The sequence below is a fragment of the Astatotilapia calliptera genome, chromosome 12 (genome assembly GCF_900246225.1).
Source record: "Astatotilapia calliptera chromosome 12, fAstCal1.2, whole genome shotgun sequence".
Classification (NCBI taxonomy): domain Eukaryota; kingdom Metazoa; phylum Chordata; class Actinopteri; order Cichliformes; family Cichlidae; genus Astatotilapia; species Astatotilapia calliptera.
This window is the reverse complement of record NC_039313.1, coordinates 19,018,980-19,041,498: the sequence shown is the minus strand read 5'-3', so window position 1 is coordinate 19,041,498 and position 22,519 is coordinate 19,018,980. Positions and strand designations below refer to the sequence as shown.

At 40.3% G+C, this 22,519-nt stretch overlaps 1 protein-coding gene across 2 annotated transcripts; it reads left to right on the top strand.

Moving 5' to 3' along the window:
* Positions 1-5,227: 5,227 nt before the first annotated feature.
* On the top strand, positions 5,228-19,370 carry tbx5b (T-box transcription factor 5b). 2 transcript variants are annotated; one of them, XM_026188673.1, is made up of 9 exons: positions 5,228-5,295; positions 7,784-7,930; positions 8,206-8,300; positions 8,596-8,715; positions 10,258-10,405; positions 11,777-11,929; positions 14,125-14,216; positions 15,146-15,399; positions 17,065-19,370. In XM_026188673.1, the coding sequence occupies exons 2-9, from the start codon at positions 7,790-7,792 to the stop codon at positions 17,649-17,651; spliced, it is 1,590 nt and encodes a 529-aa protein (XP_026044458.1). In that variant the 5' UTR covers positions 5,228-5,295; positions 7,784-7,789; the 3' UTR covers positions 17,652-19,370. The 2 variants fall into 2 exon arrangements, with proteins under 2 accessions (XP_026044458.1, XP_026044457.1); XM_026188672.1 differs by lacking the exon at positions 5,228-5,295 and adding an exon at positions 6,668-7,067.
* The last annotated feature ends 3,149 nt before the right edge of the window (positions 19,371-22,519 follow it).

The window sequence follows — 22,519 nt, the reverse complement described above, 5'->3', positions numbered from 1 at the left end:
ATTTACTTCAGCTTGTGTCCGCTGGCATGTTTTTTCGCAGCATGCTGGGAAAACCCAACCCACCTACGTACATCAAAAGAAAAGCAAGATGGGACCTTTAGATAAGTTCTTAAGACATAATATATGTGCTTTGTTTTTAAGAGTGGATGAAGAAATTAACATAAATGCTTTTACCTTAGAACATGGCACAGTGGGACCTGTCACCCTCTCGTGGCCAATATAAGTATTACAGAAATGGCAAAGGGCAGGAAATTATTATTTTTTTTCCCTTGTTTTCAGTGAAAAACCCCCATAGAAAAGCATGTTTTTCTGACAAAAGGTTTTTCTTCCAGCTGTTTTCCAACATTGTAAAAAATGGTTCTGACACTGGCAGCCTTTGCCTCTTTTTTTTTTTTTTTTTTTTTTTTTTTTTTTAAATGTGCCAGAGCATTTTAGGGGGAAAATTTAATTTAGAAAATTAACCTTGCCAAACCAGCCCTTGTTTTTCATAAACCCGGGATGGAGAACAAGTTAGTGTTTGCAAATGGATCTCTGCAATTTTTTGTTCTTGCTTGCCTCTCAGGGCTTTCGTATCCACCACTATTAATATTAATACTTGGCTTAAAGATCAATTTTCAGTAAGCTGTGACTCTTCCGTTTGGTTTGAACACAGTACCATACTAATGCTGCAGTGTTTTCATGGTACTAATTTAGCTCAGTTGTTGGTAAAGCAGTTTTCTTTTTGCAGAATTATGTGGGAAGATTTGCGACTGCCTTGGGTAATGTTATCTGCACTTTGTGTTTCTTATTTTTACTTTTTTTTTCTTGTTTTGTCACAGCTTTCACACCATGTACTACAGTTTCCTCTTAGATTATGCCTTTTGTTTTTTTACACCCTTGTTAGGTTCACCTTGAGATTTCATTGATGTGGTACCAGGTTTATTCCTGTTTCCGTTTTCTGACGCTATATGCACTCATCTGCCTGCAATTAAGCTTAATTTTCTTTCTTGTGAATAAAACAAGGCTTTTTATTTGTCTAGTTTAGGCTGTTTTTGATTTTTAAGGTTTACGACTTTCCCACCTCCTGTCATGTAATGCCTTGTATGCCCATACAGAGTTTAAACCTAAACACATTGTAACATTAAGGTTATCTTTTGATCGAAGTGATGCTGGTGAGTCTTAAAAACTTTTTATGTGTTTTCTCTGTAAAGGGCGAAAATCCCCAACTTCCAAACATTCAAAGGGTCAGTGCCAGCACACTTGCCCTTTAACACTGTCACCTTAAAACACATGCATGACATATAGACACAAACACGAGCGTGCATGCACACGCCAATTGAGTGGCCAGAGGCTGAGTTAAGTGAAGTGTTTCACACATCCAGTGCAAAGTCCATTAGATAAATTGCCCTAAAACTCTGTCCTGACCTCTGTCCACTTCCCTCTGTGCCTCCTAGGGCAGCTGTGCGACTGGTGAGGGTGAAATGTCTCCAACTGAACAGCTTAAATTGTGTCAGTATAGGTAAAAAGGCCCTCAGTGCTCGTGAAATGTCAGCTGTGTTGAAATGAGTTTTCAGTCTGTTAAAGACAAAGCTCCTGGAGGTAATGAGAGAAATCCAAGCAGAAACACAGGAAAAGTGGAGATGAAGCCAGTGACTAATTTTTTACGAGGTTTAGGAAAGAAAAAAAAGAAATGAAGTGGATAGGGGGTGACATTCTGGGGAACGTGTACCTGTGCATGACCTCCAGGTTTAAAAACTTCCTTAACTGTGGGGCTTGGCATGGATCTGAATCTTGAAAGCAACATAGAAAGCTCAGAAGTAATCTGAGGAGTTTCTTGCCTCTCTGAGTTTGTTCATAGTTTGAGAAACAAAGAGATAAACGTCTGGAAATACAGCGTCACGGTAGAAGCCTTCGAGGTTGAACTTCTTTTTCCTGTCTGCACAAACATAACTTAAAGGTCACAAAGCACTTCGGTCTGATGCCTGTGAGTGACGGGCAGCTATGAGGGCAGGCAGACACACTGCTCCCCTAAATGTTAATGTTCCCACATGAATGACTCTGCAGCACACTGCACTCTCTCTTTCTCTCTGCCTCCTGCTCACATTGGTTACACTCTGGTTATTTTAAATGTTACAAAATAAAATTATTTCTCTCAGCAGAAATGATTTTAAGATTAAAGCTTGTTGTTGCTTGTACACCGATTTGAGGATTTATTTGTTTCTTATGACATCTTATGATAATCATCTCTTATGCTACCAGTTATTAGTTCCCCGTTTGCAGAAGATTACCACTAGAGGGAGCTGTGATACACCGCACTTCATTCAACATACTATGAGGCTGTCAAAACACTCAATGAGCAGCATGCTTGTAGTTCAGTGAGATTACATTGACTTGCTGTAAACTCCCTAAAAAGTCTGACAAGAAGCTGTAAAGCCTTTCAGCATTAAAGCACTGAAATAGTATTTTAAATCTGAACAGTTGCAGCATTTTCTCATTGATTTTCACACTAATCCCCTCCAAGATATAAGCACAATAATAAAACCAAGGAGGGCAAATAATAACAAAGACTTGTTTAGAAAAGAAGTGTATTATCAGTAATCACAGACTGGCTGTATTATATAAAAATAAACACATTAAAACTAGACAGACTCGGTCAAGTTTTGTTCTAGCGAAAAAATCTTTTGCATATAAATTTGATTCTCCAGAGGTTTAAGGGTTACTTTGTGTTTTGTAAAGCTTATAGGCCCTGAATACAATCCAGTGCAAAAATGTAGACACTGTGGCATGAATATCCAAGTGGGACTTGAAGTTTATGTGTCAAGCTCTATTTCATACCCTTAAAATCTCAGAGAAGCTGAGCATCAAGACCTTTGATGGTGAGTTACCCGCATAGAGTTTTGCCCACAGGTCAATAAACTGAGAGTGTTCATTCATTCATGGGTAACAGTGTTGTAAAGCTCTGGAAGAGTGTGTCTGTGACACTACTTCTAATTGCAAGACTTTCTCGGGTTCCTGTAGTTCAGATTAATAATAGCTAATAATTCAGATTAAACTAGTTAATGTGTAAGTGTGTGTGTGTGTGTGTGTGTGTGTGTGTGTGTGTGTGTGTGTGTGTGTGTGTGTGGAGTCCTTTAGATAATGGTTTAGGTAAACCATTTTGGTTTAGTGTGATGTCATATTGCTCTGTTATTAGTCCGTTAATTCTCTGATATTACAGATGAGCAAAGCATTAAATTAGTGCCCAGCAGAAAGCAGAGGCTTTCCAACATGTGTAATATGAAGTCATATTAATGTGGAACAGGTTTTCCTTCATCTGGACTCAGAGGCCCCCTCTGGACCACTGCCAAACCTCCACCCTCCGCTGTTCCCACATCAGACCACCTTACAAACTGGAGGCAGGGGGGGGTTGGAATGTATTTTGCCCTGTGTGATGTGATTGTTTGCAGAGAAATGGGTTGACCTTGCCCCCCAATGCCACACACACATACACACACTCGTTCTAGCCGAGCTGGAGGTGTGTGAGACAGACCTGCTGAGTGCAGGAGGTCTGGGACCCCTTCACCACTTCCTCCAGACAGAGAACAGAGGATCCAGTCAGCTGAAGCCAGGATGGGACAATAATGAGCCTTCCAGCAACCACCACCACCTCATTTATTCAAACTGTTGCCTCTAGCTTTTCTTCTTCTGGACCAAGCAGCTACAGGATCATACCAAATGAAGAGTTATACCCAAGAAGCCGATTTAATAATGAGATTAAGCACTTAAAACTAAAGATTAAAATATTAGATGTGGGACTGTTTTAAATAGCAAGTACACAAAAGTATTCAGTCAAACATGAACTTGACTGAATACTGAGGTGTGTGCCCTGTAAAAATGTGGTTTCCAATAGTAAATGTTTCATTTTCAAAGAAATGTGCCTACATTTTGAGAGCAATCGGATAGTTAGACAAAAAAACCATTTGTTCTTAAAGACAAGTTTCAAACTCATAATTTAAATGATAAATTAACGCTCTTTGTTAAGTAAGATTCTTTTAAAGAATTAGTAGTTTTGTCACTATTTGGTTATTAATCCGAAATATTTCTCCAAGGTTTGTATTTTATTATCACAAATATTTATAGGCCGTCTATAGAAAAATGGTTAAAATAAAATTTTCATGTTTTAACGCTTATAAAGAAGCGCCAAACTGCGTGTATTTTAAGCGGCAATTCGGCAGGTTTCGATTTAGCTTGCAGGCCCATATTAATAATTAATTGACTTTTAGCAAATATTTCTGGGAAACTATATTTAAACTTAAAAAAACTTGTGTTTCGAGGAATAGAGAAAATACTTGTAATTTTCTAAATAAATAAACGGATTGCAACAACCTTCCAATAGCCTGAAAACCAAAATACATTAATAACATGTTTCTTTTATGTAGGAAGCCCTCTGAAATATATATATATATATATTTAAATCTTGTATGTTTGTATGTGGGTTTGCTGTTTCAGATAGATTAAAAAGCTAATGAGGTGAATAATTAAACCAAAGTTAATTGCGAAAAAGTTTATTGTGGGAATTGTCCAGCCTATTTCTTTCTGCAGAACTGTTGTTTCAGCGGTGTCATCACACAAATACAGTTTTAAAGAAATGCAAAAGAGTCTTTGTTGTGTAACAATATTTAAGTTGACGTTTTGACTTATCACTGAAAAGCAAAATCTTTGAGCAGTGGACTATAAAAAAACCTTCTGTAAACAAACATAATAAATGTGACGAACATTATTCAGGCCAATCTTTCTGGCAGGGAAACGCTAATCTGCCCAGACTGTATAGGCTCGGCTACATCAACAAAATAATCTACTGCAGTTTCTCTTGAATTTTCATTTTCCACCTCCCAAAAATGATTGTTTAGAGACGACTTTAGAAACTATGCTGGTACTAAAAATATATAACATGTGGCCTATGGAAGCTTTTCATTCTAAACTTCACATCAGCGTGGCAATCAGTGGGAAAACAGTGAATAACTTATCAGATCAAAATCCACGCTGCGTGTAACCTAATCGTCAGCGCCAGCTTAAAACGCACAGATGTAGCTTGCGTCTGAGCGTATATACTGTTAGGCTTATTGGCGTGGTGTCCGAGCAGCTCGGAAACTTGATGGATCTGCATTTACACACATGAACGCACACTAGCACACACACAATTACACACAGAGGGTACGGACCCTGTCCCTCCCAGTGGCAGCGCGCTCGCTGCAGTACCCGCTTGTCGCGTTATGCAGGAGAGGCTGTGGACCAAACTGCAGAGGTCTACACCTGGGATTTGGATAATTTAAAACGGTAAGAGCTGCAATTATGACTGCGTATTTGAACCAAAACATAGTCACGTGCAGGTCGATTAAACCTGAGACTTTCTCGTGCGTAAAAGAGCGCTATTTATGCGCAAGAATTGCCTGCAGGAGATAACATTTTTACATTAATTTGATGTAGTAATCTTAGCGTATCGAATAACTGCTGTGTTATGTCCTAAGCCAGTATGTCAGTACATGTAAGCTCTAGTATTTTCTGGTAAGCTATTTTAGACCTTGTCCACCTATCATGTCTAAGATGGTTATGTCGTGAATATCTCGGATATTTTGCTTAAATTATTAATCTGAAAATCTGGTTGATGCTTAAATTAATACAAAAAAGATGAATGGAGAGACTGCAGTTAAGCTGAATGGTGGAAATGTGTAATGCTGACCTCCCGGTGACCTCTTCAACTTTCAACTCTGGATGCCTCAGGTTATCAAGATCTACAGTAATCCAGTCAAAGTGATGCGCGCTCGCGTCAACTCGATGCTGTTGCTACTATAGGCCCCTCCGTGCCCGAATAATCTCCTATAAAAAAGATCTCTGTATCTAGCCTCGTGTGAGATTATATTTGGGGGTTTATCTTGAAACAACCCAAATCCACGTCACATTTTCTTGGTATGTAGTAACCTAACATATATGTAGATATATATAGATATATATATATAATTGTGCTTTAATCACCAATACGGCAGAGACACGAATCAATAACTTATTAGTACATAAATAAATCTGCCAGCAGTTATCAGCTAATATGTCTTCTTTTTGCGTGAGGGGAATGCTCACACACGAATGAAAATTTGTCTAAAAATCAGACCACGTCTCTCTTATTTTCATTTTACTCTAGCTTTACTCTAGTCTCCTTCCACTCACCCATCACGAGTCTAATGTTTATTTAATTCGAGCGTAAAATATCTCCCCTCTGTCCTGAAACAGGAAGTAACAATTTTTTTCTGATCAAGCAGGACATTTTCATGAATAATACAGATTTTTTTTTCAGGTAGGAAATGAATCAGCGATCATTTTGTCAACTTGAAGTCTGTGTGACATAACACCAAGTGAGAAGGCTGTGAAATACATGATTGATGCGGTGGGGAAAATAGACGCTGTGAGAAAAAATATGTATAAATATATATTTTCATGTAAATGTATATAAATAAATAATTCCCCATCGAGGGGTGCGTGCGTGCGTCTGGGTCTCTGTGTGTGTGTTTCTGCGCGCGTGATTGGCCAGTGTCACAGCCATGATTTGGGCTGCAGATACCGATGCACCATGCAGACCTATGAGAACGCGGGGATGGCAAAAGGGGGAGGGCAGAGTACGTGAGGCGGACTTGACTCCATTTGTTGTGAAGGATCTGATGAGCTGGGTTCAGATCAAGGCTACCGCTGGGTCCGCGAGGACAATGGGGAGTGAGCGAGACAAATGAGGAAGGAATTACAGGCGCTGTGAGCAGATCTCAGACTTCACCACAGCTGTGGACGGGAAGCAGCGAGGCGGACGCGCCTCTCCGTGTGCGCGCAGGGAGACGGACAGCGAAACGAAGAAGAAAAAAAATAGACCAAAACAAAAAACTACAATATGACAAAGCTGCAGAGGAGACGTGGATTTTTTAAGAACCACCTTGGAAATATTTAAAAATTTATATATATTTTTTTAATTAAAAAAATATATACGTATACTCGCTCTACAGCCTGCAGAGAGCGCAGGAAGAGGATGAGAGTGTTTTCTGCAGGGGGAGCAGGGCAGTGCATTTGAGGTAAAGGCCCTCAGAGAGAGCACACAAAATAAACATGCCAGACATACACTGTGGTTATATTTGATGTGCACTTTCAAAACTGCAGGCTGTGATTGTGGTAGCTGTACAGTTCTGTGCACTGTTAACACTGGAATGTAAAGCTTCAGATATCATGTACTGTAAACCATGAACTTAGTGCTTTTATTACGGCATCTGTAAGTGCAGTCCAGTTTGGTAGCTGTGATGTTTAGATCTCATAAAACTGGTAGTGAATCTGAGCCTTCTTCGAAAACAATGCTCAAGATCAAGCTGCACATTTAATCTCATTTCAAGTGTAAATCTGTAATTAGATGATTGGATGAGTTAGTCTATTGTAACTCTATGTGAGCTATTGTAATCTATTATGAGTGATTGGTCTTTTTAGGGCAACAGGAGTTCTTTGTGGGGGGTTTTCACCACAAACTCAAATTGTGGCCACTTTGCGCTCCCTCTAACAAAAGACCGTTTTGCCCCCATATATAATTTATTATTATTTAGAAATATTATTCGTATAGGTGCTGACTTTGAGGTTACCCAATTGGCATCCAGAGTGTCAAACAGCGCATAGAATTTGATCAAATAAACCAGTAAAATGGGCAAATGTCTTGTGTGTGTGTGTGTGTGTGTGTGTGTGTGTGTGTGTGTGTGTGTGTGTGTGTGTGTGTGTGTGTGTGTGTGTGTGTGTGTGTGTGCATCAGTGGGACATGGCAAACGGAGGGGACCAGTACGGCCTTGCAGAGCCCCCTGACTCGGACTGTATGGATTCCCCAAAAGAGACCAAACAGGAAAATCCCAGCTTCACCCTGAACTCACCAGCTTCACCGCAGAGCGCGTCCAGTCAGCAGGTACCAACCTGTAGCTTACTCTGGGTTTTAATTTAAATTTACTTAAAAAAATTAATTCAGTGTTGTTGTTTTTTTTTTACCAAACAAATAATAGCTGCTCGTCCAGTCATATTTTTTTCATAGAAATAAAAGAAAAAAGTAAACAAAACTTTGTCATTGCTGTTGGTTTAATTTGCCACGGATTTGGCTTATAATGCCTATTAATTACTAAATAACTATTTAAATATAACTAGAGTTTAAACTTTAACTCGTGCACTCATTATATTTTTGTACAGGGGATGGAGGGAATCAAAGTTTTCCTTCATGATAGGGAACTTTGGACCAAGTTTGATGAAGTAGGAACGGAAATGATCATCACCAAGGCTGGAAGGTAAAACTGTCGAATGACTTTAACACAAAGTAATTTTTATTGGTGGTTCGTGTTGTACCGCTTGAAAACAATGCAAATTATTTTTAATGTCACACTTTTGATCAAAACATAAACCTAAAGGGACAAAATACAGTACGCGGGTGCCACCGGGCCTCAGCAGGGAAATTTTCTAAAGGAAACCAAATCCATAAAGGAATCATTTTATTTTTTATTTTATTCATTTAAAAAAATAAATCAATATTTAATCATATATGTCGCTGTTTTTATTTGTTTTTTCTGAATGTGCTCCCTGAAGGAGGATGTTCCCCAGTTATAAAGTGAAGGTCACAGGACTCAACCCGAAAACCAAGTACATTCTCCTGATGGACATCATTCCCGGAGATGACCATCGCTACAAATTCGCAGACAACAAATGGTTCGTAGGAACATGTCTAAAACACGGTATACACACTTACAGGACATTCAAAGTCATGTTCGGGTAGTGAAAGTAGTATGGCAGTGTGTTCGGGGTATAGGTCAGCTTCCCCACCAAAAACATATCTGAATATATAAATGTTTTAAGTGTATGGTAAAACAGAAAGAGGATGATAACAAATATGCAGCTATTTAAAATAAATGAATAAATATAATAATAGCTTTCCGAAAATAAATAAATAAATCAAAATTTCCATTTCCAGATCTCAGATTCCGCCATCTCCTTCCCCCTCTTTGCTTATGAACCTTATATCAAGAAACCTCTGAACTTAACTCTGGGTAAACCTTGTTGTTGTGGGTTTATACCCTCCACTCCACCCACGCTTGTGCACTCTGTAAAGGTCGGGTCCTTCTTGCAGACTGGGATGGCCTAGTTCCCCGTGTTTCCCCCCCGTTTCTGCCCGCCGGTTAAATCAGAATATGACGGGTTCACGGGGCGGACAGACGGCGCAGACCGGATTAAAATATCCAATTCAGCTGTTTGTGTGTGTGTGTGTGTGTGTGTGTGTGTGTGTGTGTGTGTGTGTGTGTGTGTGTGTGTGTGTGTGTGTGTGTGTGTGTGTGTGTGTGCTGCTGAAGGGAAATCCGACGAACAACTGACTCTGCAGCGAGATATCTGCCCCTTCAAAGCATCATTTGGTTATTACAAAGACACAAGGGGTCTGTGCCTTACCTGACACAAATTCCCAGCTCAGAGAGTAAAGTTACTGGAAGAGCTCGGTGTTTACACGGTAGCCTGTAAGTCGGTGCTGGTCCGTAGGGCTTTGTTTCACCTTGTCCTGGGAGTTTGTAGTAATATTTTTGCCTTCCGGTGTAGGAGAATGGACAATACTTTCCACAAATGATGAAAAGTTCACACATCACAGACTCCCAGGCTAAACAGAAGCCTAAATCACTTCTGACACCGCGGAATCAATTCTTAATACTTTAGGAGCTGAATGTCCATGGCACTATTGCTAGTTTCCACGCACATGCGCAATAGTTGTTTGGGAAAATACATATCGACTCGTTTATGCTGTGCAAAGTATCCAAAGTATGTGGGGGAAAAACTCACCTGTACAAGTGTAACACATTATAAAATGTGCAGATGTTTTCTCTGTCTGTTTCTCGGTGACTATAAGGAAATTAGGAAAATAATGAATAATAAAGATGGTAGACCTTTATTGTTATTTTTCTTAATTATTAAAAAATACAGGTTATGTTAACGATTTCAGACTTTTGCCTGGAAATAGACAAAAACGGGATACGCGCTAGGGCAGTTTAGGAGGAAACGGTTCATTTGGGTTAACCGAGTTAAGGTCCAGATGTGGGTGTCTGCGTAAGCTCCAGCAAAACATAGTTTGTCTAATTAAAGAACCAACCAGGCCTTCTGCAGCCGGCGGCAGCGCTGGCCTGCTACACCACGAAAACCACTGTGATCGTGTGTGTGTGTGTGTCAGTGTCAGAGCATTTTCCGATCCACCGCGTTTCTTTGGTCATAAAGGTCGATGACGGGGAAGGCAGAGCCCGCGATGCCCGGTAGGCTCTACGTCCATCCGGACTCTCCCGCCACAGGGGCGCACTGGAGCCGCCAGCTTGTCTCTTTCCAGAAACTCAAACTCACCAACAACCACCTGGACCCCTTTGGACACGTGAGTCTGTCTGCTTAACAGTATTTTTTGCTTGTTTGCTTTGTTTCTTTGTCTGTCACAGACAGAACAAGAACACACGCTCTGTTTGATACAATAAAAAAAAGTTTGCCCTTTGAATTTAGTTCCATTATTTTTACTCATAATAAGCATACAAACCATCAGCTGTCCTAATGAAGGTGGCCTGCGGGCCAAACTAAATAGCTTTTATACGCATTTTAAATAATTAGACCTGAGAGGTGTTTTCAGTGTAAGAAAAATGACTATACAAAGTACAGCACAGGTCCGGTCAGCCAACACGGTCTCGGTCAGCAGGCAGGCAAAACCCGAGGAGCCCGTGAAGCTCACTCCTCGGGGTATAACTCACGCGACATCACAACACAACACAAATCACCGCGAGAGCCGCACAGCTCACACTGCACACTTGAGATGAGACACATACGGTTACAGGCGCGTGAGAGCAGATGATAGGCTATCGTTCTGCGCGCGCCTCTTGGTGCCAGTGCATGCGCACGCAGAAAAAATGGAAAAAGATGAAAGAAAGGACACAACTGTAATATTTTTATACTTGTTAATTTAGAGATAATCTGCAACTTTGCAGTTAAACCGAGAGCCCCCTGCGTAAACAAACGTGGTCTCGCCCAAACGCGCGCAGAGAGGGCCGCCATCCGGCCTAGATCCACTTGTGGAGTTGTCAGTGTCGTGGGAAATAGTTTAGACCGTGCGCAATAGTTTAGTTTTTAATAGTTTAAAGTTAGCAGTATGTCCAAACTAAAGCTTAAAGTCTTTAACAATATCAAACGGGAATGAATCAGAAAGTCTAATTAGACATATGCGGAAATAGTTTGTTGATGATCAGTGAGTGCTGAACACATTTTTTAAATTCTGCATTATACCAGATGGTTGCTCGGGTGCGTACAATTTATTCAAAAGGCTTTAAATGTCATAAACAAAGATGAATATGTTGATTTAAAATGGAGTTTCTTTTATGTATATTTATTTCCTTTTTTCTTTACTTTATAGGACAACATGACCTTCATGAATAATTTTTGAGATTTTTCTAACCAATGCAGATGAAAAAAACCCCAAAACACTTGCAGGGTTCACATTACTGTGAGAAAATTAGTCTCGGGTTGTAACTGTATAAACAAAGATCCTTTATTGTTTTTACTGCTGACATTCACTTTGATCCTACTCACAGGTAATCTCTGTTTTAAACATTTATGTCAGCCAAGGATTTTGGAAATCAAAGTACCTTTACATGGGATTAATCGCCACCTGGATTCTAAAGTCTAGATCCAAGCATCTGCTAGTGATTTTTTGGAATCATGACACGCCTGTCAGTCTCACCTACATAATATCTCCCCCATGTAGATAATACTCAACTCTATGCACAAATACCAGCCTCGTCTCCATATTGTCAAGGCAGATGAGAACAATGGCTTTGGTTCCAAAAACACAGCTTTCTGCACTCACATCTTCCCCGAGACTGCCTTCATCGCTGTGACATCCTATCAGAACCACAAGGTAAGCCTAATGCAGAGCACACTACAAAGCACTGTTAAACATAGGGAGCCAACTGCAAATGCTGTAGCAAGTACTGGAAGTTTCACAATGTATATGAATACAGTAGGGGTACTCTAAGTAACACAGATGCATTAGAAGTCCTTATAATGGTATAAGGACCCTTTAATGATGCTTATACAGTTTAACAATTGTTGATGTGAATATAAAGTGTAGAGTGATTTCACTGGCTGAGCTACAGTATGTTACAGTTATTCAAACAATAATGGAAATGGATTTCATAGTCTAATATTTGCACGTAAGAGCTGCTCTACTGTCACATCAATGACAGATGCATGCATATTGTTTGGCCTTTTGGTCAGTAGTTATAGTCAAATTTCTTTCTCACACATACAACGGCTCTCACACACACAGGCACGCGTGCACACACACACACACACACACACACACACACACACACACACACACACACACACACACACACACACACACACACACACACACACTGTTTGTATTACTGTCTTTATTTTGTATCCAAAAAGCCAATTAGCATGCTCTTTGTTTATGCGTCATAGCTTAGTATTTGTAAACATGTAAACATTAAGTTTCTCCCTTTCTGTGTGTGTGTGTGTGCGTTTGTATATGTGCTCGAGCTCGTGTGAGTGTCAGCCTCTAATGACCTGTTTCTTTCCTTTAATCTGAGCTGAGCTAGTTTCCTCGGCATCTATTAGAAACACAGATTGCTGTAGCTTTGAGCCTCGTTGCTGAATACGTTCACATGCGATGGCTTCATTTTCATCACGTCTAATTTTCATAACAAATAACTGTAACTTAAATAGTTACAACTAAGAAAGTTTTCTATCACAATTTATATTTCTATAGTTTGTCTTTTGATTTTCTTTTAGAAATTATAAATTGTAAGCAAAATGTTTTGGTAGACAAAATAGAAGCAAAAATCTTTGTAGCTTTAATGTGGCATTCTTTATTTTATTTATTATAGAATTAAAGTTGAGGTTAAAAAACCCCCAATAATACTGATTTAATCCATCAGAAGGCATTTTGAGCTTATAACCAATTTGCATTGCATTGTTTTCTGTACATAGATATACTGCAATGTATTTCAACTTTAGCTATAATTATTATCATTATAGTGTCAAGTTTGCATTAAATACTATAGGTAATACATGTACTTCATAATAATAAAATGGTAATAATTGTTAAATTATTATATCTAATACAAGTATGTAATTATAAGTACAATATGCTTCTTGCTTACAATACATTTTATCAGAAAGTCTATGTATAAGTTCATATATAAATAAATATATTTCTCAAATATATATATATATAGTAAGAGTAAGACTGTATTTGTATGACTTTTACACTTACACTTTTACACTTACAGTGCTACAATAATAATATTAATATGATATATTACAGTGATAAAAATGTCCAGAAGAATTATTACAGCTCTTCTTCTTCTTCTTCTTCTTCTTCTTCTTCCTTATTATTATTATTATTATTATTATTATTATTATTATTATTATTGTTATTAGAGATTGTATTAATTTTTTCAATTCTTTTGGTGAAACATATTATTACTAAAAAGCTTTATAGTTACATGGTAGCTATAGTTAACACAAGCAGTATAAATAAGTAATATGTAAGACACTAATGTGGTGCTAAATAGAAATCAGAGCTCTTTAGCCAGCAGTTTGGAGTGGGTTATCAGTATTTTCAGCACTTCAAAGTTTGTTTGGACCTGAGCTCGTGTCAGATCTTCAGCCGGCTCGCCTCTTGTGTGATGGTCTTGGACTTTGACCAAATGAAATCCCTCAAAAACCGCAAAGATTTACCTCCATGACATCACTGGGAGAAGTTTGAAGCTTTAACATCAAAGCTCGAAGCTTTGGACCTCTAAAAGCTTTGGCCTGAAATCCTTAAACCTGGCGACTGTTTGGGTAAACAGTTTATTCTGTGTCAGCTGGCGAGAACACTGTTCGCTCCGTTAGAAACGTAAGCAGCTGAGGAATGTTGGCCATGCAGAGCTCCAGCAGTCCTCCTTTTAATACTTGCAGGTCCTCCGAATAATAGTAAACCATTGATTTAGTCAATGGGAAAATAAAAAATAAAAAACAGAGCATGCCTTTGGGCCTGCAGACCTGTGCAAGTAAAATATTGCTCTGCTTTGTCCTCAGATTACACAGCTGAAGATAGAGAATAATCCTTTTGCTAAGGGATTCAGAGGCAGCGACGACAATGAGCTGCATCGCATGGCAAAGTTACAAGGGTGAGTACAGCTTCGTTGATGTGTGTGTGCTTGTGAGCTTTTATAAGACACAATTGCTATTCTTCTTTCTCGACCTCCGTCAGCTGGGAGGGGGAGGTTGTTATGATGGGGTACATATGGTCTAAGACACAAGTGTGTCTGTGAGTGGAGCCAAGTGGTATAAAGAGATGTCAGCCATTGTCACCTGAAGGTTGATCTTAGCCTGAAAACCCGCCCTGAACATGCAGCACAAACACAAATGCACACCCAGCATCATTTCCTTTGCTGCATTGATAAGTCCATGATATCATGTTGCTGCTGGTCTATTTAGGCTGTCACCACTGATCAGCTGACAGGCCTATATTGTGTCGGGTTGCGTGCTGAACTAATCTCCATTTGAGTGGTGTTGTGGCAGGCAGTTTAGAGGTTTTTGCAAGCCAATGGGATTGGCTGTCACTGAAGGGAGGTTGAGGAAAGACAAGGGGGGAGACAGAGGGTGGGAGAGCAGCATTAAATGCAGAACCACTGCTTTATTGGAGAGGAGAGGAGATTCTATGTGAAGTGACAGGGATGAATGTTTATTTTTAGAACGTTGAATTATCTCACAACAGCACTGTGTGTGTGTGTGTGTGTTACTGTCTCAGTGGGAGTCAGGGCGATGTGGCCCGCTGTCTCCTGCACATCACTGAGTTCACCAAGAGGGCAGTGTGCACAGAAAGAAATCAGAGCTGAAAGGATGGAGAATATCTAAATAGACTTGAAGGAAAAGGGGGAAAAAAACAAGAATTCAAGAATTCAACCAAGCAGAATTTAATAATAAGAATATAATAATACATGCACAGATTTGCACATTCTAGAACAGAAGGCTTGTGCTGCTTTCCTGTGCTTGTTACAACATCTGAGATAAACTGTTACCCCATGCTGTAATCTTGTTTTCCTCTCTGTTACAGCAAGGATTACCCAGTGGTCCCTCGTAGTACTGTCCGTCAGAGAGCCTGTTCTTCTGGGAGTCCCTTCAGTGGGGAGGGTCGCGGTTTGCGGGGCTCCCCCGAGGCTGTTGGGTCTCCTTATAGCTGTGAGAACGGCTTGAATGGTAGCAGCCCTCAGGAGCTACTGAGTGCTCCACCCACGCACTACACCCTGCCTCATCCACACCTGCAGTCTGGCCAACAGCAGCAGGTGTACCACTGCACCAAGAGAAAAGGTAAGAGGAAATCGTGTGTTCACACCAGGTTTAAGTAAATCATATAACGATAAAGACAAAGGGAATACACAGTTTTATTTAATATAAAGTTTTGTCTTTTTGAATGAGCATTCAAGGATGCACCATCATCCTTCCAGTTTCCAGCTTGTTTTCAAAAGAATTCATGAGAATATATCTATGTATATATATACATATTTATATAGATAAATAGATAGATAATTACTAACTAATTAGTAATTAGTTAGTAAATTAGTACATTTAACTAACCAACAACAAAGACGTTCATCTACCAGTGGGTGATGTAGTGAAGTTTATATTTAACTATTATTCTACACTCTGCTTGACAAGGACTGTTATATTATTATTATTATTATTATTATTATTATTATTATTATTATTATTATTATTGTTGTTGTTGTTGTTATTATTATTATTATTATTATTATTATTATTATTATTATTATTATTATTATCATTATTATTATATATATTTAATTGAAAAATGTTGAAACTGCAAAACCTCGAGGGATTTTGAAAAAACATGTGCTCATTGGCAAGTGATGGCAACCACTTGTTTCAGAAAAGACATGTTTATTATGTTATACTGCCCTGCATTGTTGTATTTTCTATTCCATAATGCACCAAAGTCTTGGAGTAGGTGATAGGTCTGGTCTGGACGCAGGCCAGTTTACCAGCTGACTCGCACTTGGCAACATTTGACATTGTTTGCTATTGTACTGCTGAAATAAGCCAGTACTTCCCTGAATGGCAGCATATGTTGCTCAATAACTTGTATTTATTGTTTGGCATTAATGGAGTCTTTACAGATGTTACACATGTCACATCATGGAGGGCCTGCGTATAAATGTCTATGAACTGTAAGTGTTCTTCTTTTTTTCATGGGAAAGTTTAAAATTGTGACATTAGTGGTGAAATGTGTTCACTGGTGATGGCTTCCTGAGCCCACGGAGTCCTTTCTACAGCAGAATGTTGTCTATTTTAGGGCACCAAAGCTCAGTATTGGTCTTTGGCTTTGTTTTTTATTTACAGAGATTTCTCTGAACCTTTTATTACCTTTATTTGTACAGTGTATGATGAATTAGCTAAATTGTTTGCAGTTTTTCTTAATTAAGAAACAGAAGTCTTATTTTGTAATTAAAGTCTTATTCATAACGGGGAACCCCTCTTCATATTTACTTCTAAAAACTTCAAGTCTTACAGCCTTAAAATGGGATCAAATCCAAAAACATGCATTAAAAAAATGAATGAAATAAAATTTCTTAGTTTCAGCATTTGACATGTTGGCATTGTGTTATTTGTAATTAAATATAATGATTAAACGATTCACAAATGATGGCATTCTGTTATCTTTAACATTTTACATAGATCCCCCATTGATCTGGGTGCAGTTCTGGTGCTTTGATGTTTATTTCAAGGGTTGTTTTTTTTCTACAAACAGCATTGCCAAAATTTGAAAGTATTGAAAAGAGTTATAGACAGGCCTACTTTGAAATTTGAAACTTCATGTGTACATTTTTTTGTGTCTCAGCTACTTAAACTGCAGTAAATGGGAAGTTATAAATTGAAAGCTGGAACTCTCGCAGCTCTCATTTATCTTCAACTTCAAATGGAAAACCAGCATTTTTTTTCTCTGTCTTTCTGTAGTGGAGGAAAACTGCTCCTCGGAAAACCACCAGCTTTCATACAAGAAACCCTTCATTGGTAGTTCACCAAGTGAAGGGGAATCGTACTATCACCCCTCCTCCTATCCCCCTCCTCCACCCGGTCTATCCAACAACCCAGCCCTGGGGCTCACTGACTCTCCTTACAGCTCTGACATGGGACAGCGTCAGGCCTGCATGTTTGCTGGATCGGAGTCCAGAATGGATGAACTCAGCTGTGCATCCTGGTCATACCCCTGCCCCATCCCGACCGCCATGACCCCAATGGAGCCCTACCCGCCTTACACCCCTCATCCACCCTACAGCTCCAGTCCTCAGGGCTCTCGACTCAGCGCTATAGCCCACCAGACCTCTCCGCCACTCGGAGAACACATCACCAACGATCCCTACCAGAGACAGAACTCCGCACCTCCATCTCAGAGCTCCCAAAACATTCACAGCAGGCAGCTCGGCTCTCCTCTCAGAGAATATCCCCGATACACGCCCAATCTGTCTCCTCCTCTCTACCACACACTAGAGACGCACACACACATCCGGTGTGGGGTGCCAGAATGGAGTGCAGCCTCCTAACTAAACCAGAGGATATATCTAAAGACTGATGAGTGGACAGAGATTCCTAGTCCCAAATTTAAAGAGTCTTCTTTTCGCTCTTCTGAAAGAAGCTGCACTACATATGGACTAAATATGATATTAATTTTGTAATATAATTGTGAAAAGTGTGATCTTGTGCTGTGTGAAGCGGTCTCATCTGTTAGTCATGTTTCTCCCCTCTGCTGGAAGGAGTAGTAGATTTTTGAGGACAGGACCTGGACAACAATGATGCTCCAGATGTTCACAAAAGAAAAGCTCCTTCTAACTGCAAAGTGAAAATCAAAGTTTGTGTTTTGTTGTCTTTGCGTAACTCAAAGACTGGTGTGATTCAAATGTTTGCGCTGTGAGCACTAGGCTTGTTCTCCTCTCAGTGACTCCCACTTTTTTTTTGGTATTGTGAAGGATTTAAATTGTGACCCACTGTCAGACAGGCAGTGACATTTACTGACCAAAATAATCTGAGTTCTCACAGCAGAGCCTAAGGGAGATATTTTTCCTCTTTAGTGTTCAAAGCGCAACTCTATGCTCAGTCTCGGTGAAGGAGAAAAGGCATGAGTTGTCCGAGTGAGTGTGTGCACGCGTGAGCCTGTGTATATGTAAAGCCTATGTCAGCTCAGCTCAAGAATGCTATGAGTTCATTTCCAACGAGACAGGCAGTGGTAGCTGCAGGCACTGCACCATCGAGATAAACAGTTTGTTTAGACCGCGCTACAGGCCCAAAGACCTGTAAACACTGTTTCCACTGCATTCTGGGTAAATGCACAACTCAGCGTCACACAGCTGTCACCGCTGTCCTCTCAGTCACCCTAGCCTGACCAATCAGCTTGCTCTGCTCACTCGGAACACGCCAATGAGCGCGTGGCTTTCTTTTATCCTTAGCTGACCAGTCAGATCAGGAGTGCAGCGCGTGTTATGCGTGCGTGCGTTGGGCCCATTTTTGTTTGTTTGTGAATTATTCATGAGTCCAGTGGTGATCCTTGACACGTGGGGATTGCTCAGCAATCACAAAGAAACACAGAGCTGTAAATGTTGATACACCAACTCCTGTTGTCTTTTCATTTTAAATCTGAATTAGTTCCTGTGATACATACAGCCTTACTTCATTGCTTGCTAGATTTGGTTAGGTACGCACATTTCCCTGCAGTCCTTGGGACACTTTCATCCTTGTAGCTAAATGTGAAAAACAAGCAAACAAAAGAAACAAACAAGAAGTGTGGCTCTTTTTGTGAAGAATAGATACAGGCCTCTGGTTTATGTGTTAACAGTCTGTTTTTTTATATCTCTGCCCAGGTGTTTTAACATGCAGTAACTTGTGATATGGTGCTCTAACATTACAAATTATTCATCCAGAGAGAAGATCCTCATCATTCCTTGATATCTATTCGATTTGTGTGTGTGTGAGAAGGTGTGTGCGTGACGTTGAAATAAGAATTGATTGTTCTTTTTAGTTTGTTTTTTTTAGCCCTGTTCCTGCCAATAGTATTTATTACTCTAGATTTGTAAAGAATAATTTGTTGTTTGTGAAATAAGATGGTATTGTTCGGAGATCATTGTTTCTCTTTGAGGGTTTGTTTCCAGTTTTGCCCTCCATCTTCAAGTGGTGATAAATATTTGTGATAAACAAACTTTTCTGTTCTATGAAATTACAAAAACAGGGATTTATAAACAGAAATTGAATAAATTTTAGAGAGAAAGTCCTTTGGTTGTAGCATTCTTCTTTGTGACTAGGCAGCAAACACAGCAAGGACAAACGATTAACATTCCCGGCGGGTTATTTAAAGTATGTTCGGCACCTCTGGAGTGGAAACTCTTTTAAGTGGAGGGCAGTTTATCTATTTTGAGGCATGTATGAATTTGAAAGATCTGATAACAAGTGTAAGCTCATTCAACAGTGTTGGAGAGAGTTGTTTAAAGTGTAAGAGTGTTTACTATGCTGTCTTATCAAGCATAATGGACCCCAGTGTCTGTTACTCTTCTTCTCAGCAGCCAAACCTCCAGAGCAGTCTGGGAGCTGCACATACCTTGTCCACCTCTTCTTATCTCTGACAGGTTGTTTGGCATCTCTAGTCTCCACCAGCTGGACCACCTCACTGACAACCTGCTGCCCAGAAAAGGGAGGGGTCTGTTGGGATCGAGGACAAAGGAAGGTGGGGGTGTGTTGGTGGTCCCCACACTTCTCTTAGACTCCTTTCCAAATTGCCGTTTGCCATCCTGCCGTCTCATGTTCCTGTGTCTCCACAAGAAAAACCTTGTATATTGCTACACCTGACAATTCAGAACTGATTTTTTTCTTTTATTGCAAAAGTGTTTAAATAGCCTTTAACCATTGTATTTTAATTGTACTTTATGTTTGTTAGAAGTTTTCAAACTTTCCTTTCCCTTTTGTTCCTTTTGTTCCTTCCTCTGTCTCTCATACACCATGAGGTCAAAGGCTAAGCAGGCAGCTCTTTAGAGGGTCTGTTCCTCGTTAACCCTTTCGTCTCCAGAGACAAAGGATCTCTGGGGCCTCCAATGCTACAAGGAGAATCAGAGAGTTTCATGCCTGCTTATAGTGTGAGGGGGCTCTGTGATGTCTCTTTATGGCTGGGAAGTTAAGAGTAAAGTGCTGGGTTAAGTGTTGAGGTAATATTAAACACAGCAAGCGCAGGTTGTGTGTGTGTGGTGTGTGTAAAGGACCTTAATTAATCAGTGGAGGACTTTCTCAGACCAGCTGGTTAGACAGTAGATTGCTGAACCTTTGTGATCAAAGAGCCTAAGTGGTGCTTATCGTTATCTCCCCATCACCCCCCTCCAGCACGCATGCACACACACACACACACACACACACACACACACACACACACACACACACACACACACACACACACACACACACACACACACACACGCACGCAGGCACTCAGAGCTATAACCCTCTCCTCTACATGTACTAATTTTCTTCTGCTTATCCAAATCTGCTCATCCAACAGTCTTTTCTAACAGCCATAGAGTGTAAACAACACACACACAGACACATCAAGATACCACATGTTAAAAGACTGACATTTTCAAATGTCACCTATTTGGCTACATTTTTGTATAGCAACTAAACCATGAGAGTTACTGACTGCTGGGTCGCATGTTAAAGCTGCTGCCCAGCTGTGCACAGCGATTTCTGTTGCAATGCTTTTTTAAAAGACATCAAAGACTTATTTGAAGCTTTTTTCATTACAGTCTGCACTATTTGTTTGAAAATATAAATGTGCACTGGAGTCGCTCGCGGAGCTCCGAGAGGCATTTGCGTGATGTCCAGCATTCGTGATGTCATTTTGTGTGGAATAAGTGGTCTGAGATGGAGCATAATTGGTAAAGCTGATTATGGCTCGTCTCTGTGAGCCTGACGGTGCTCCGTCTCTGTGGCAGTAAAGGGCGACAAGGCATAGTCCGTCCTGACTAGCGTGGCACTAGTCAAAACAACTGCTACTCTGGAATCCCAAGCTCAGATCAGCCCATTTCCCACGTTTTGAAAGTTTGGGCGTATCTAAGCCTGTAGGATTTTTCCTAAGTGGCTTTCAAGAAACTCCAACATCATTAGCAAACCCTGTTCAGCTTCCTCTGGTATTCACAAATTGAAAAGACATCACTGTAAAATAGGTTGACAGACGCATTAAACCATTTTTTCCACATATGTTAGTGTCACTAATTAGAGTCAGTAAGCTCTGTGTGGCACTAAGAGGACAGCACAATGGCAATACAATAATGTAAAACAATGAATGCCTGGCCATTACATGTAGTGTAACAAAGTAGGATGGCGGAGGTTTATTTGAATGGTCCTATCCATCCTTGTTGTTATTTAAAAGCCACAAGAATGGCGTAATGCTGTTAAGGACGGTATAGTAACAAGACTCAAAGCCAAGCTAATTTCCCCCTAAATGAGAGTTTATGGCTGAAACAGCCCTGAAATCACTGAAGTAGATCTTAATATGAGCATAAGGGCTGTCAAGGATAAGAGGCCAAGTCGGAGTGTGTGTGTGTGTGTGTGCGCGCGGGTAAGTGAGTGTGCTTGAGGTTGTCCTGCATGTTGAGTCTGAAAGACAAAGGGAGAGGTTATGGGTCAAACTAACAGCAGACAGGCCCGTTCAGGGTCAGAGGGCTCAGACTAACCTGGTCAGCGATGGCTGTTTATCTATAGACTTCAGAACCATCACCCTGATGGAGCCTGATGGAGCTTTCCCCTTCAGTGCCGGACTCTCACTTTTAGACCACTTCAGCGCCACTTTTGAAGAATAGCTGATTCCTCTGAAAAAACATACAGACGCAGCATGGTATGTAGGGTCAGGTCCAACAGCTGAGGCCAACGTCTCTAATTCTCCGTCACTCTCACTGGTGGAAGGTAAATTTGTTTAAATAAAAGGACTCTCTGATGTGAGCAGAATTCATTGTTTTAAATCCTAATATGCAACCAAAGTCTTGAGACCAGTAGCCAAACACATATGACAGACTGAAAAGGAATAGAGGTACTCTCCCAGTGGGCGACGGGCCGTCGTGGAGCCAGTGTCCCGTCTCATTACAGCCAAAGGACTGGAGAGGCACGCTAATCCTCCACATCCACCCACCTATCCACCCACCTATCCACACACACACACACACACACACACACACACACACACACACACACACACACACACACACACACACACACACACAAATGGAGATGTACACATACACTGTCCTGAACACAAAGACACCCAAACAAGCGTGACAGACAGACACACACCAACCTATTCAAGAAATTACACCCTACACTCCCCTGACCTCACTCCAAGCTCTTCATCCAGACAGGATAGGAAGCACAATGATATCACTTT